General features: G+C 33.4%; 1 protein-coding gene across 3 annotated transcripts in view; it reads right to left on the bottom strand.

Moving 5' to 3' along the window:
- Nucleotides 1–15,145, bottom strand: part of CEP290 (centrosomal protein 290) — a 50,232-nt gene that overhangs the window by 24,938 nt on the left and 10,149 nt on the right. For all 3 annotated transcript variants that reach the window (XM_088054832.1, XM_088054833.1, XM_014248952.2), the window contains exons 16-28: nucleotides 14,635–14,735; nucleotides 14,455–14,542; nucleotides 13,873–13,985; nucleotides 13,003–13,087; nucleotides 11,714–11,856; nucleotides 11,360–11,524; nucleotides 10,274–10,423; nucleotides 9,154–9,269; nucleotides 7,525–7,627; nucleotides 5,602–5,832; nucleotides 4,305–4,478; nucleotides 3,028–3,139; nucleotides 2,010–2,215 (exon numbers count right to left, since the gene is read on the bottom strand). In XM_088054832.1, the coding sequence (XP_087910958.1) occupies nucleotides 2,010–2,215; nucleotides 3,028–3,139; nucleotides 4,305–4,478; nucleotides 5,602–5,832; nucleotides 7,525–7,627; nucleotides 9,154–9,269; nucleotides 10,274–10,423; nucleotides 11,360–11,524; nucleotides 11,714–11,856; nucleotides 13,003–13,087; nucleotides 13,873–13,985; nucleotides 14,455–14,542; nucleotides 14,635–14,735 (1,787 nt within the window). The remainder of the gene's footprint in view (nucleotides 1–2,009; nucleotides 2,216–3,027; nucleotides 3,140–4,304; nucleotides 4,479–5,601; nucleotides 5,833–7,524; nucleotides 7,628–9,153; nucleotides 9,270–10,273; nucleotides 10,424–11,359; nucleotides 11,525–11,713; nucleotides 11,857–13,002; nucleotides 13,088–13,872; nucleotides 13,986–14,454; nucleotides 14,543–14,634; nucleotides 14,736–15,145) is intronic.

Here is a 15,145-nt window from a genome sequence, read left to right as displayed (position 1 = left end):
ACTCTGCAATGAAATAGCAGCACCAAAAGTACTTTTCTTTTTCAGTCATTACAAAATACAGTTCAGCAGTGATGAGGTGGTGTTCAAAAGCCAGTTTCCCTTACTCTTTGATTAAACATCTTTTCATTTGCAGGATTCCATGCACATAGGAATGAATACACAATTTGGCACTGAAAAGAATTCTAAACTAAACACAATTTTTATCAGTGAATTGTCTTAAAACAGTTACTGCAATAACTTGCTCCTAAACTAAAATGGAAAGTAAAAATAAATTTAAAAAAAAGACTGTAAACACTTTAGGAAATTAACAGTTTTACAAATTTATGTACTGCCTTTTATAGTGGCATTGATAACACATAGAGGTTATAAATGCCAATACTGACAATAATGTTCTTTTATTTTTTCTAAAACAACTTTCTTAATTGATATTCTTTCAAGAAGCCCGATTTTTCAAGTTGATTATCAAACACTGAGTAACCAATATTTCAACTCGAACCAAAATACATTAAAAATAGATAATCTATCTTAATCCTAACACAGAGAAATCCCAGGACTTAATTAGTGCATACATTTGTGGCCCATTATTCTGATAACACTTCTTCTTAATAAAGTAACTGATTTCCTAAACAAACAAAAAGAAGTGCAGGGTATCCTCATGTATCTGGAAAACTAAAAGTAGAATGCTGAAGTTGATTTATGAGTTAAAACAATGTATAGTAGACTTCTAGCTATCAGTTCTTACACTGGTATCACTTACAACTTTCATTAATTACATCCACACAACCTTCTTATCTCTTTGTCAAACAAAAAACCCAATTATTAGGATTGGCACTAGTTTAGGAGGTACTGACAACAAGAGTATATGAAACAGAAAATGTATGTCCTGGAACTACAGAAATGGGGCAAAAAGGGGATAGAGAGGTACTAGTAAGAAAGAATGGCATTAGGAGTTCATAAACTCAGAATGAAGGATGACCATCAGACCTAAAATAATAATAAACACAAAAGAGAATATGAAAAATGTGATGCTAAGGTGCATCACCTAAAGTATTTCTTATAGAAATAAAAGAACCTATTCCATCAGAAAAGGCTTCAGCAATACTAATACTAATGCTGAAAAGCTTTATACACTTTCAGTTACTCCATTTCCCAGATTAAGTCAAATCAAAACAATGTAACAAACATTACTAAAAGGACAAAGAAAAAGGGAGTCAAACCAGAACAATCTAAAATAGTTAGATTACACTCCAGCAAAGGACAAGGAGTGGAAATGAATACAACCTATCAGCATTCCTATCAATTATTATATTTCTGCCCTTGTACTAAAATTATAGACCAGCAATGTCACAAGAACAAATCTGTATAATTCCTATAAATAAATTTATTGTAGAAATTATAATAAAGTCTCCTATTAATAAAAAATAAATTTGTATAAGAAATTCAAATACAAATAGTGTGGGCAAAACACCCTAGAAAGTTTAAAAATTATAGGAATACTAAGATTCATCAGCTTCAATGGCACATGACTTCTATTTCTGTACTATAGACAATATGTGGCATAGGACATGGCCAGACTGTAACAGAATCACAACACTATCATTTGCACAAGGGATGTAAAGTTCTAACCTTTTTTTTTGAATAATTGGAAATGGAAAAATTCATAAGGAAATGAGATCACATGGATTAGACAAAAGAAATAACAAGTTTGGAATAGACTGTTTTCTTGCAGTCTGCTGACAAAACTAGAAAATTATTTGTCAAGATGCTTATAATGTGCTTTACTATTAACTAACTTCTAAAACAAACTTCTGACAAATTGTTGAGTTCTATTTTTATCAACGTCTTGCATATGCAAAATTGCAGCTTTTAAAGGCTGCAAAACTATTTTTTGCATCTTAAGCTTATTTGTTGACACAAATTGGTATTATTGATATAAATAATTTTTGAAAAGCTCAAAAATATGTTTTTAAGATATATCTAATTAGGTTGTTAAATCTCAGCAGATTTACCTCAGCAAATTTTGTTTCCAATTCAAAATTACGTTCTTCTATTTGCTTTACAGTACTCCTTAAATGTTCATACATTCGTTGTGAATGTTCTGCTCTCTGTCTTTCATTTAGTTCTTTCATTTCCAACATAGTGATTTTCTTAGAAATGGACAAAATCTCACTGTTGGTTATTGCTTTTGTGGCTTTGTCCATGGCATTTTCATCCCCTACAAGAAAAAAAACCTAAATTAAGAAATACACAAACTGATATAACTACGAAAATTATTTCCACCATGAAACTGAACATGAGTTCTGCTTTATCTGTGTCAAGTAAATTTTATCACAAAATCTGTGCTATTTTTTTTAAGCTGGAGGTATGGTTATCTTGCCTTACTACATGTATGAAAATTATGTAATTTGAATAAAATACTGCTATCAATTATGAATGCATATAGCTGCAACCATGGTTATTGAGACTGAAAACTACTTTCAATGTAGCTTGTCACCTTATGCTTAATATAGCTGGCAAATCTAAAGGAAATTTAATTTAAAATCTGTAAAAGAAATTGGATAAATGTGCTTTTCCCAAATAATGGGAATGAAATCTATACAAAGAAACCCCAGCTGTTAGGAAAGAATACTTTGTTACAAGGCATGAAACCAGCAAAAAAGAAATCACACTCTTGACAACCTCTGAAACATTATTACTGACAGTCAAGTTAGAACATAGTAAGAAAAAAAAAATTCAGCTGATGTTGCATTAAAGCTTTTAAACCCTTGACCCAGTAACCCAACAAAGTCAAAGCAGAGGAGTTTCAAGAGAAAAATACCAAATTTGGTTTTAGTCAAATAAAACATACAAACAAAAAAATTCAACACAAAAATGCAGATCATTACTGAAAGACATTAAATAGATATGGTTATTTGGTTTTTTAAATTTTATTTTCAGACACATCAATTTTAAAATATTTTACAGTATTGCTTTTATACAGGATATACCATTTGGTGTTTAATGTTGCAATATAACTTTCATACTTGCCCAGTTTAGTCATCTGTTCCCAAGCTTCTTCTACAGTGTGAAGTTTTTCTTTTGTGATCTCCAGTTCCTTATTCAATGAATTTATCTGTGCTTTCAAGGACTCATTCTCACGCTATATGACAGAAAAGTTGCAATGTAACAGCAAACTATTTAATTGTAGCAGAATTCATGTTTAGTATCTACAAAATCTTTCAGATTAACAGACTTTACCTGTGTGTGACCCATAACCTACATATATGGCAACAGAAGAGTACATGTTTGTAAAGTGCATATGTTTTATAAGTGTAAAAATGTCAGTCTTTATCCACTGTATCTTACTGTCACAGCTAGTAATGCTGTGAATATTTATTACCAGTGACTGTGATTCAGACAACGTCTAGAATTAGATGAGAAAATACTTGTTTGTCATACTAAGCACCTCATTGACAGTGGAAAGAAATACTTCTGGAGGATTACTTCATCCCACAAAGAATACTTCATTTTGCACATAAGTACCTATTTGAGACAGATCAGACATTTCTTTTAGTTCTTTTAGGCGTTCAGTATGATACCAAATATTACTTTTGTAAATGTTCCTTCATTCCTCCAAACAGAAACACAAATTTACACATTAAACAAAAAACAAATTGAATACTTCATATTATTTTCAATTTTTAGTTTTCTGGACATGTTTTAAGTTGATAAATTATTCTCTAGCTCTATGAAGTTGCTGAAACAGGCAATGCAAGTTTTCATATGCTCAAAATTCCATACAATAGACATAGGAGTCCTTCATTCTTTACCCCCCATGAAAAGTGGGAGGTAGTAACATACCTTTGAAGCTAACTTCACAGTTCTTGATAAGAAACTCCCTTTTACTTCAGAATAAAAGTTCACAGGAAGAGTTAAATATTTGCAGTGCCTACAATATTTTGCAAGCACATTATCAACAATCTTTGGCTTCTTTTATGGAAGTAAAATTCCAAAGCTTTACTCTTTTCGAAACATTTCATTCCTGTGAAAGCTAGGAATTAGTAAGAGCACATACTTTGAAAGAAAGCTTTGAAAGTGTTTACATTCATTCTACTTTCCTTATGACCTCCAAAACTGAGGATGATAGCAAATACTCCTTCTGCCAGCCTTGTTTTAGTAATCAAAGAACTAAAACTAATCTCTGAGAGAACATATCCAAAGCTTAATTTAAAGAACAAATAAACAAAAAACCAGAGAACCGATATGAAATGGTTTTCTGTCTGCCCATTTTTTCCCTTAGGGTTAAAATGTAACACAGACATTACCTCCATGTGTTCCATGTTTGTTGTCCTTTGCACAAGCAAATTATCTTTTTGTAACATCTCTCTGTATTTAGCAGTTAATGCATTGTACTGCTTATTGGCCACTTCTAGCTCAGACAATGGCACACTACTGTCCAGCACTTTTTGCAGAGCTGCAATCTTAAAGCAAGCCATTTCCTATGAAAATAATCAGCACAATAGGTTACTAAAGTCAGCTAGAAATTTAAATATAAAATTACTCCACATAAAAAGAATACTTAATATACTGCTTTAGATATTAGTTTATTTTTCTAAATTACTGTTCATCTTTGAAAATCACCTGCCATAAACATTGACCAAACTCTGATATTACAACTCTCTGGGTAATTTTATCAATAGTTGCCTCTCAAGGCACTGTCAAAACATATAAAATTGATGCAGGCCCTAGCAACCTGCAAAACCAAAAGGTAAGATTTGGTTTCTTATGATGATCGTAGAATCATAGAATGGATTGGGTTGGAAGGGCACCTTGAAGATCATCTAGTTCCAAACCACTGCCATGGGCAGGAACACCTTTCACTTGACCAGGTTGCTCAGACCCCCATCCAACCTGGCCTTGAATGCTTCCAGGAATAGGGCATCCAGTTTCTCTGGGAAACATCTGCCAGTGCCTCACCACCCTCATAGCTAAGATTTTCTTCCTAATATCTAGTCTAAAAATCTACTCTTTTTTTGTTTGAAACCAGTCCCCCTTTGTCCTGTCACCACATACTCTTGTCGTGTCTCTATTGCTTGTAGGCTCCCTCCAGATACTGGAAGGGCAGATTTAGGTCACCCCACACCACATGTTTTCTCATTTCCAGTCTGAGTGACCGCAGTTCTCTCAGCCTTTCCTCATAGCAGTCACAGTGCTTTGGATGCAGCCCAGGACACGTTTGGTGTTCTGGGCTGGGAGTGCCCATGGCTGGCTCATGTCCAGCCTCTCACCCACCTGCACCCCAAGTCCTTCTCCCAGGGCTGCTCTCCATCTGTTCATCCCCCAGCCTGGACTGGTACCAGGGACTGCCCTGAGCCAGGTGCAGCACCTTGCACTTGGTTTTGTGTAACCCCATGAGATTCCCACAGACCCATTTCTCCAGCTTGTCCAGGTCACAGTACTTATATAAATACAGGAACTATTTCTACAAGATTTATAACAGCAGTTAGCAAGCTTTTGGGAAATGCATTCAAGAAACTAGTAATAACTCCATTTAAAAACAAAGGGTGTTTCTTTCCAAACTGCAAAAATAAAAATGTGTGCTATTACTACTTTAAACTTTACCTTGAATCGTTGCAAGTTTCCAATCTTCCCTGTAACTGCAGTCTCCATATGTGTTATTTCACCCTTTAGTTTCTCGTTTTCTTTTCTGAGGTGCCGTTCCATTTCAAGTAAAGTGGTGCACTGCCTTGTTAGTGATTTTTCATTAACTCGTAAAACAGTTATTTTTCTATTATTTTCTGCAAGTACTTTCTTTGTTTCATCAGGATCCATCTGAAGTGCATCGAGTAAATTCTGTAAAACATTTTTTTAACAAGATCCTTGTACAAAAATATGGTAAAGCACAACTACATACACAAGATTTCTTGTATATTTTTTTAATGTAGGTGGAAAAATTCCATTAATTTGTCTGAAATAATTTCTTTTTGCTAATAAAATATAAACACACACTCAACATATGCTCAAACATAACATATTCTAAGAAAAAGATCGATCTTCAAAACCAGGAGCTAAGTACATTTGACCGACTAACTGGAATTTTAATTAATGCTGACACTTCCAAAATTTAGAACAAGAATGGTTCTCTGCACTCACTGTCATCAGTCTTCCCATTTATACTAGAATAAAAACGTGCACTGGAACAATTTTCTAAACAAAATAGAAGTCCAAACAAACTCTAATAACATCCTACTTTGAAGACCAAACCCCTACTTGTAAAGTAAGCACAGGATCTCTTCTATAGTAGCATTTATGTGGATGTGTGCACACTCAGGTTTGCATGTATGTTTAAATCCCAGGAGGGGCAGTGGTGGGGAGAGCAAACTACGGCAACTCAGGTCACAGAAGTCATGTGAGCTTTAGCTTTGCCATCACACACACGAGCTTGCCAAGGAAACAGGTAGTAGAAATTGGAGCTGCTAGAACTCAGCTGTCTAAACATCTAGTTACTTTCAACACCCTGTGCTATCCTTGCCCTGTGTCTGCTTCTCTAAAAGGACACGTGGCTGCCATGCCTTTGGTTAGATTTTGCAAAGTCTGCTGCCCAAAGACAACCAGAGCCATTTAAAATTGCACTATGTCTGTGATTAGACACCTGCATCAATTCCAGGAACTTCTAAATACTACCAACACTTTTCAGTTTTCTTAATGCAATATTGAATTCAAACTTGGTGGAAGTAAATCAAACTAGAAAGATGAATTCTGTTTCCTGTTTTTCTGAAACCCTGATTCATATACATTAGCAGTTATATATAATAAGATGCAACTGAAAGTAATAACCTTAATTCTTAGGGTTTTTTAATGTATTTTCCAAGGGCTTGTTTGCATGCACCCCCTCCCAGTCAGACAGCCTGGGTAACAACTGCTGTCCAGAGAGCAGTGTGAGTGTAAATAGTGTGTGTGAACAGAATACCAAAGACTGACTTAGAAGGCATTTGCTTGAAACTGATAATCTTAAAGAGAAAGATCACCATTAACCAGACTGAATAGTAAACATAAAATTAGAGACTTCAAATAAAGAAGTTGTCAGCTTGAAAACTGGCATAAAAAAAAAGCATAAAAAACTTCTAACAGCAGGGGCAGAAAGGGTCATAATGCAGCACTCATAACCTAGTTCAGCTTCAGAAGCTTCTCCACTGTCCCTGCATCCTCTGTGCATCTGTGAGCGATTCTTCCCTGCTGGACACTACACCTCAGCACTCAAGATAATGGTCTGGAGGTACTAAGTGCAACAACTAGTGACCCACACCTCAGGTGTGTGATGTGACCTCCTGAGGTGGTTTCTCCCCAATGCATGGACTAGCAGACTGCAGGAAGGCCAACAGGCACACACAGTGTTGGAGCACCCCCATGCATACACAGCACCATGGCATGCACAAGACGTGTGTGTACACATTATCCCTATCCAACAAACTAGAGTAATGTATTAAAACCTCTGTTCTATGTCCTAAAATCTTTTTCAAAAATGAAAGTAACAAAATTACTTACAGAATATGCCTTTATTTTTGTGGCATCCTGTTCTTTTTGCTCTTCTAGTTTTTTCATTTCCTCTTTAATATTTTCTGATTCTTTTTGCCAGCTTTCCTTTTGACTAAAACAGCAACAAATTTTCATTTATTATAATGAAAGACCTGATGATTTTTAAAACTAACTTCAACAGCAATTCTGAAATATTGCAAATCAAGGTACTTACTTCTAGCAGTAATATAATTTGAAAAGTACATGAAAAATTGTAGATGGATTACTGAAAAACAATATCCTGTTTAGACTACAGCTGGTTAAATTATGAAAATAATTCTTCAGTGTCTTATTTGTTCTTCAAATGTATATTATAATGCAGATATATATATGCCTTACTTTCCTACTTTTTTTGCCTGCAACTCTTTCCTCCTATTACATTTCTTTTTATTTCAGATGCTTAAAGAACATAACTTTCCACCCTTGTTTTGTTATTTCAGTGAAAAGCACACCCAAAACATAAAAAGATTCCGCTTATTCAGCTTCACTTTGGCTCAAACTACTCTCCTGTATCCATTTTTATTTATGTGGGAAAAAAAACAAACTATGATCTTTCATACATGTCTAATAAGGAAGTTCCTATATACTATATGGCATAGTTTAGGGTAGTTTAAAAAAATGCTTCATCAAGGGTACTTTAGAAGGGGTATTTTCATTTCAAAGAGGTATCTAAGTTTCTTAAAAAATGGAGTAAAACTAGAACTAAAGTAAATTATTTGAAAGTGACTTTTTAATAGCATGCCAAGTCAAAGACTCTCCTCCTGTAACTTCAATCTGTACCAGGTTTAGAGAAGAAGCCTTGAATCATCATTTTATTCCTGTCATTGGAGATATCTCACCTAGTAGTAAATGAGCATATTACAGTATATTACAGCCTTCTGTAATAAAAAGCTGTCTCTTTAATGCCTAAAAAAAAGAGACAACACTGTCTGGGATTCTTGAAGAACAAACAGAAGTTTCTGAAAAGTTAAACCCTTAGTCCAGAAACCATCCAGGTGACTGTTCATTCCAATCCAGAGACTATTCAACTAACAGTTCATTAATTGAAATATATAAATCTCCATATTTATCTTCCCAACAGATGAAAACACTTTTTAAATTTTTTTGACCATGCAAATAATTTTATAGCATTGTTGACTGAAGCATATAAAAGAACTAGGAGTCCAAAATAAAACCAACCACAAAATCCTGACGATCTGAAATTTTTAGAGATCTACAACTGTATTTGGACAGCAGTTTGCTTTTTTCCCTCCCCTCCTCTCCACACCCAAAAACCTATTAGAACCCATACTTGAAAGCAAAAGAAAAGGAGGCTAAAGAGTCCATCATACCAGGTTGTAGTAAAATGCAAGATACCAGATGCAGAAAGCACAATGAAATCCTCATGATAAAATATGCAACATGAGAAGAATGCAGCAGAAGATGGTTTTGTAGTTTTCTGGATCTTTACTTTTAAAGAAAATGTATGGAGTCCATATCCAAACATGGCGGCACTTATGACATTAACCAAAGAACTACTTCAACACAGCAGAAAATCTTGTCTCAAGGCTGTTAAATATTTAGATAATTAAACTTTCATAACTCAGAAAAGAGCAATACCTTTGATATTCTTTATACAGCAAGCCTTGTTGATGACGAATTACTGCAAATTTTCGCTTGTAGTCCTCTACTGCATCTTCTAATTGTTTAAGTAACTTTTCTTTGTTCTCCAGTTCCTAATTATTGTTTTCCAAATAAAAATATAGAAATTATTAATGTAGGTTTTAAACATGAATCTAGCAATTTAATCAAAAATATTTTGTGTTTTCATGATAGATGCTTCTGCCATGAATTGTGTGAACTACAAATATGAAATATGCATTTTCTTTAGAAGCAACAGATGAAAAATATCCAATGAGCTTCAGCATCACATTAATTAGTGTGAAATAGAAAACAATTGTACGGCAGTTACAGTCCTCAAAGTTCAAAACACTATGACCTGTAGCTAGCCCACAAAGAATACTAACTGAATGTTTAACTGGCAAGTGTCATTTTCTTCTCATTTTCTCAAATACTCTTCTGCTTTATAAGCATACAGAGTTGAGAAAATATTCTCTGATGAAAAAAAAATTATCAAAGACAGAAAAATATTATTAAGAAAAAGGTAACTTTTTTTTTACTCCAATTCTCAAATAGTTCTTCTTTACTATATGCCTGTTGGCTATGCTTCCCATGGGAATCACTGGGATCTGTTTCAATGTATTTATGCCTGTATTTACAATTTTTGATGTATTTTTGACAAATAATGGAATGAAAATTAATATAGTAAATTATTAGAGACCTTGGCTCTATAGGAAAAAACTGTTCAAGTAGGATTTGCACACTGATGCAGACTGAAGTGTGGAATCCAGACAGCAGTAAGAGAGAATTTCTCATAGAAAGAGTGCAACTGTGGAAGTAGAAGGAAGAGTGGGCAAATATTTAGATCAAAACTCAGATTTAAAACAAAAAAATCTGAATTACTGTCCAAAACTTAGTTAGCTATTACCTTTCAGGCTTACAGCACAGCAAAATACTTACAGCTTTAAATTACAGAATAACCCAAAGAGTTTAGTAGATGTTAGAACACCAAAATAATTTTGGAGAGATCTCTCATGTCCATACATGGCAAACTACTGGATTTTAGAGGAATTAGATACATGTAACAAATATTCTTTATTTCAAGGAATGTATTAGTTACCTGTGTAAGATGTATTAAATACTCATTCAGAGAATTAATTGTATTAACACTTGAAGGAGCCATTCCTTCTGGAAGATTCACTGTTTGGAAGACAATATTGGCACCTTCTGACTGATGTAGTAAGCAAATTTCATTTTTCATTTGTTCAATCTAAAGACAAGACACAAAACTATCATAATGAAGTAGCTCTTGCTATTAGATTAAAAAAAAATGATGAAAAATATATTGCTACATCACTCCTTATTAATAACCTAATTAATTTTCCCTTATAGTCTAAAACATTCTAATACTCCTTAAAATTACCTTTTAAAAATGCTATGATTTCATAAATCAATACATGCATAATAAATTCATCCAAATTTATCAAATTACCCCAGTAATCAAGGCAACTACACATATCATCACAGTTTTAAAACCCTGTGCATTCCTACTCTAGTAAGATTAAGTTTTGGAAAGAATTATTGCAGTGGTTATTAGACAGGTTTTTCTAGACAAATCTTTGCCTTTTCATTTAACTTAAAAGCTCTCTGGTTTCTCTAACAGTATGTAAAACATTATTTTAGAGGATTAGTTTCTGCCAAATCTTTTTGCACCACCAAAGCTGTCATAAAAGGTAAATTTAAACTTGGCTTTATATATAAGCCAAGGTAATATTTCATTCCTCATTCCTTCCCTGGAAGAACCATTCCACAGAATATATTTTACAACTTAAAACAAGATATAGGACTCATAATTTCAAACACTTAATTTTTGTTACATATTTATAAATAAAAAATGTAAGACTCCTGGCTTTTTTTAGGAAAAAGATCTGTGAGTTTTTTGGACACAGCTCTACCCAGAAGATAGGCACGCTCGGTGTTTAACATGATGGAATATTGCAAGGATTAAGCAACATCAAGAAGAATAAGATCTGAAGTTAAAAAGAACAAATGAGTAGGTCCATTACATAAATTTCAGTGAGATTTGTACAATGACACTATTCACATAAGCTAAATTCAGTGTCTTATAGTTTGTGTGGATCGTTCTAAATTATCAGAATAGCTGCTTTTGAAGTAGGAAATAAATTATATAAAATAAATTATATACCTTTTCATTGGCACTTGCCAGCTGATTAGACAAACTTGTTGCCTCCTTCTGAGTGTCTTTTAGCTCCTGTCTCAATTCTTCATTTCGTCCTGTAAGCTGGTCAACCTGGGCTTTCAAGTGCACGCTAGCATCAAAGATCCCGTCTGAATTCTTTGACTCCATTGCCTAATGCAGTAAACAGTTAATTAACATAACAAATAAAAAGTGTGGAAAACTTTAATTAATCTTAATTTTAATTTTTTTTAGAGTAAATTTGAGCCCTCAAGTTTAGACTACATGAAATTAGCAAAAAGCATGACATTTTAACCCTGTAAATCCTATAAAGCTAAATAATAATTTAGAAAGCAGGCTTACATGAACTAAGCGTTCCAGACTAGGGATTATTAAGGCTGTTTCTCCTCCCTTCATGCTAGAATCATTTTGTATTTCCTTGATGGCTTGCAATATTTCTTTCATTCCTTGTTGAAGTTGTTTATTCTCTTCTGATAACTCTTTTACTGTAATAAAAGGTGTAAGTCTGTTAAAAAGCACTGGAAAAATGATTTAAGGTTTCCTAGGACATTTCATCATGATAACTGTTGATTTGATAAATTAAAAGAATGTTCATATTATACATACATAGGCATAATCAATCATGAAATTAAAATCAAGAGCTACTAGGAATATCTGAGAAGTGTATTTTTCTGATGAAATATCAAGAAAAGATAATTAAATGTTTCATGGGAACACAATTGACTTCATTGAACCTTCCAGTCTTCAATGTTTACCTCACTTTAAACTTCTTTAGTAGTCTGTCTGACTTTTACCAGTTCAGAAACATGGCTGTGATGGAAATGACTGGGTGTAACAATGAAGTATTTAGGAATTGCCTAAATTCCTTCTGCAGAATGAAAAGAAAGGAGCATTTAAATTATGTGGCTGTCAAGGACTCTCAAGACTCCTACTACCTGTAGCTTCTCAAAGAAATTCCAATTTCCAGCACAAAACAAGAAGTCTGAAAACTAAAAAAAAAAAAGGCAATAAACCTATCAGCACATTCTCTGCATTCAAACAATATGGCTAATCATCCTGAACAGCCAGGAGTGAAGAGCAAAAACTTGAGTAGTTTCAAGTTTCAAGTGGTTTCAAGTCTATTTTGACAATTCAAAAAGAATTTTAAGAATTGTGATTCTCTGGGGGGAAAAAAATTAAGCTTCTTGTCCGAAGAAATTAAAATTATATTTATTTCTGAGTTTTCAAGCAGTGCACTTCAGTTAAGATAGATACATATGCAAGCAGCAAGTAGCTCTAACTCCCCAACACTTCCTTTGAGCCAGAAAAGCCCGACAATAACACAAGATGTATAATTGTTACAAGTGGAATTACTCACACACTTAAAGCCTTTACTGTGTCTGAATCAAGAAGGAAAAACATGAGAGATAATGTTGCAATGTTTTTAGTGAATAAACTATGCTTCATGTACATTCACTGGTTTGGTAACACTATAGATGTATATTTACACATATACACAAAGATATACACAAGATTTTTTTTACAAGTCAAGTTATTTATGATCACAATTATAGAAACAGAACAACTAAATAAGCAAACTATCTACAGGTATCTGATAATATTCCCTAGTTTTAAAACAGGCTGCAACTTACATTTAGATTGAAATTTGGCTATTACAGTCCTGTTCTTCTCCAAATCTCTCTCTCTCTCACGTAACTCAGTTGCAAGATATTCATTCTAAAGAAAAAGACAAAGTTTTTTCTAGACAAAAAACATGCAGAACCTAATTTTAGCAGTTTAATATTTTAGACCCAGACTTTTTCAAATTTGAAATATGCATTCACGAAAAATTCCCTGTCCACATATTGATTTCTTGCCTAAATAGGAACAGAAATAGATTCACAGGAATAGTTACATCAGGTATATCCCATATAACACTGTCCATGGAGAAATATATACTCTTGGATCATACAGCAGCAGGAATAGTGGTCTGGTACAAACTAGAAGTCTGGAAGGCTTTGTAAGTTGTAGCTCTAGTGATATGAAAACACCAAGAATTTCGAAATTACCCTTGTGTTTAACTAGTTGCCACTCTATTAAATAGGCTTAGAACCTAAATGAACCAAAAAAGTATTTTTGGTTTTTTCCCAAGTAATTTGAATTCTCATGTATGCCAGAGGTTCTTCCAAATAGATTTCCCACATCCTTTCTCTCTTCAGCTGTACTCTTTTCTCTACTTTTTACAGAATTTTCTCTGCCTTCAGAATTTCAGCTAGTGCTATTCTATCTATAAGTGTGTTTCTGTATTCCAGATTATATGACTTGCTAGGATATATTTACAAAAATATAAAATATTCACTTGTCTTCTAAAAAATATTACAGAGTATTCATTTTGGGATTTTTTGAAATCAGTTAAAAAATGCTCCTAGATAAGTATTTTAACAAATATTTACAAAATAGGTGGCTTTAATTTATGAAAGAGAAATACAAGAAATGTTCATAAACTTGCTTTATGAACCTACCTTTGCTTCTACTTCAGCAATATTATGTCTGCTCAAGAAATCCAACTTCCTGGTATTCTTTCCCTTTTCTTCAGTAAAGCTGTCAGTCAGTTGCATATTATCAGGGTCCAATCCTAAGTGCAAGTAGATGTACAAGTAATAAACTATCAGGAAATTGTAACTGGTCTCCAACCAAAAGAATACACCCCATTTATTATATCTGAGTTCTACTTTTCTACCTTTCCATCAGAGCATTATGGTACCCCGAGTGGCATGGAATTGAAATTTTAAGAATTTCAAACCATGAATTAAATAGATTTACTGGAAACTTAGATCATCCTGCACCTATTGCCAGGCAATGACAGAAGGCTTGGTGATGCAATACAGGTCATAACAACTCAAGAAGATACTGGGCTGTAAGATCAGGAAATCCAAAACCACTCACCTTTTCCTACAGACTGTGATTTATGAAAATGCATTTAGCCTTTTAATTTAAACAAATTATTAACTATAACATAGATATATTAACTATAAACAGAATGTTTATGCTTACGTATAAACAGGAAGTTTTTTAAAGAATAATGTATTTTAGAAACATCCTACCTATTGTTGCAACTCTTCCTCCTTTCTCCTGAGCCAACTTACGAATGTGTTTTTTCAGTTCAATTCTTTCCTCTTCTAGTCTTTCAATCTGCATGTTATTACTCACAGATCAGATTTCCATTTTGTTCAAATGCATTTTTGTTACGTAGCTCTTACACAAAAATAGGCTTTATCACTTACCTCTTGCAAAAGAATCTGGTTTTCAGCTCTATATTGCTGCTGCTTCAGTGCTTTGCTGTTTCTGAATTCATTTAAATCAATCATTGTCTTTGGCTCAAGACCTAAAAGGAAGTATATCACAGTTATTCTTTAAGGAGGAACATTAATGTTAGTTAATGCAGTTAATGTATGTAAGAACATATCTAGAGAAGTAGAGTTAAAAAAAAAAACTTCATTGATAGTTGAATATGATTCAACTATCTCTATATAACTATCTATATAACATAAACACACATCTTATACTCCATGTATTAAGAGCAAAAGAAAGCTTACTTTTACCTTAGTTACTCAAAACCCAAAATGCAATAAGTGGCGCCTAAAATTAACTTTATTTATGTTTAAATTCTTCTATTTAAAAATAAGCCTATCTGAAGTTTTCTCTGTGTGTTTCATCTAGCATTACAACTTCAGGATGCTGTGGTTTCCAAACAGCCCATTATGAAGTTTATTAGGCAGTGTGTGATCAAAGAGG

The sequence above is a fragment of the Pseudopodoces humilis genome, chromosome 5 (assembly GCF_049639895.1).
Source record: "Pseudopodoces humilis isolate 2021_Gansu_Grassland_sample_001 chromosome 5, ASM4963989v1, whole genome shotgun sequence".
Classification (NCBI taxonomy): domain Eukaryota; kingdom Metazoa; phylum Chordata; class Aves; order Passeriformes; family Paridae; genus Pseudopodoces; species Pseudopodoces humilis.
Note: the sequence above shows the minus strand (reverse complement) of the source record. Positions and strands in the feature narration are given on the sequence as shown.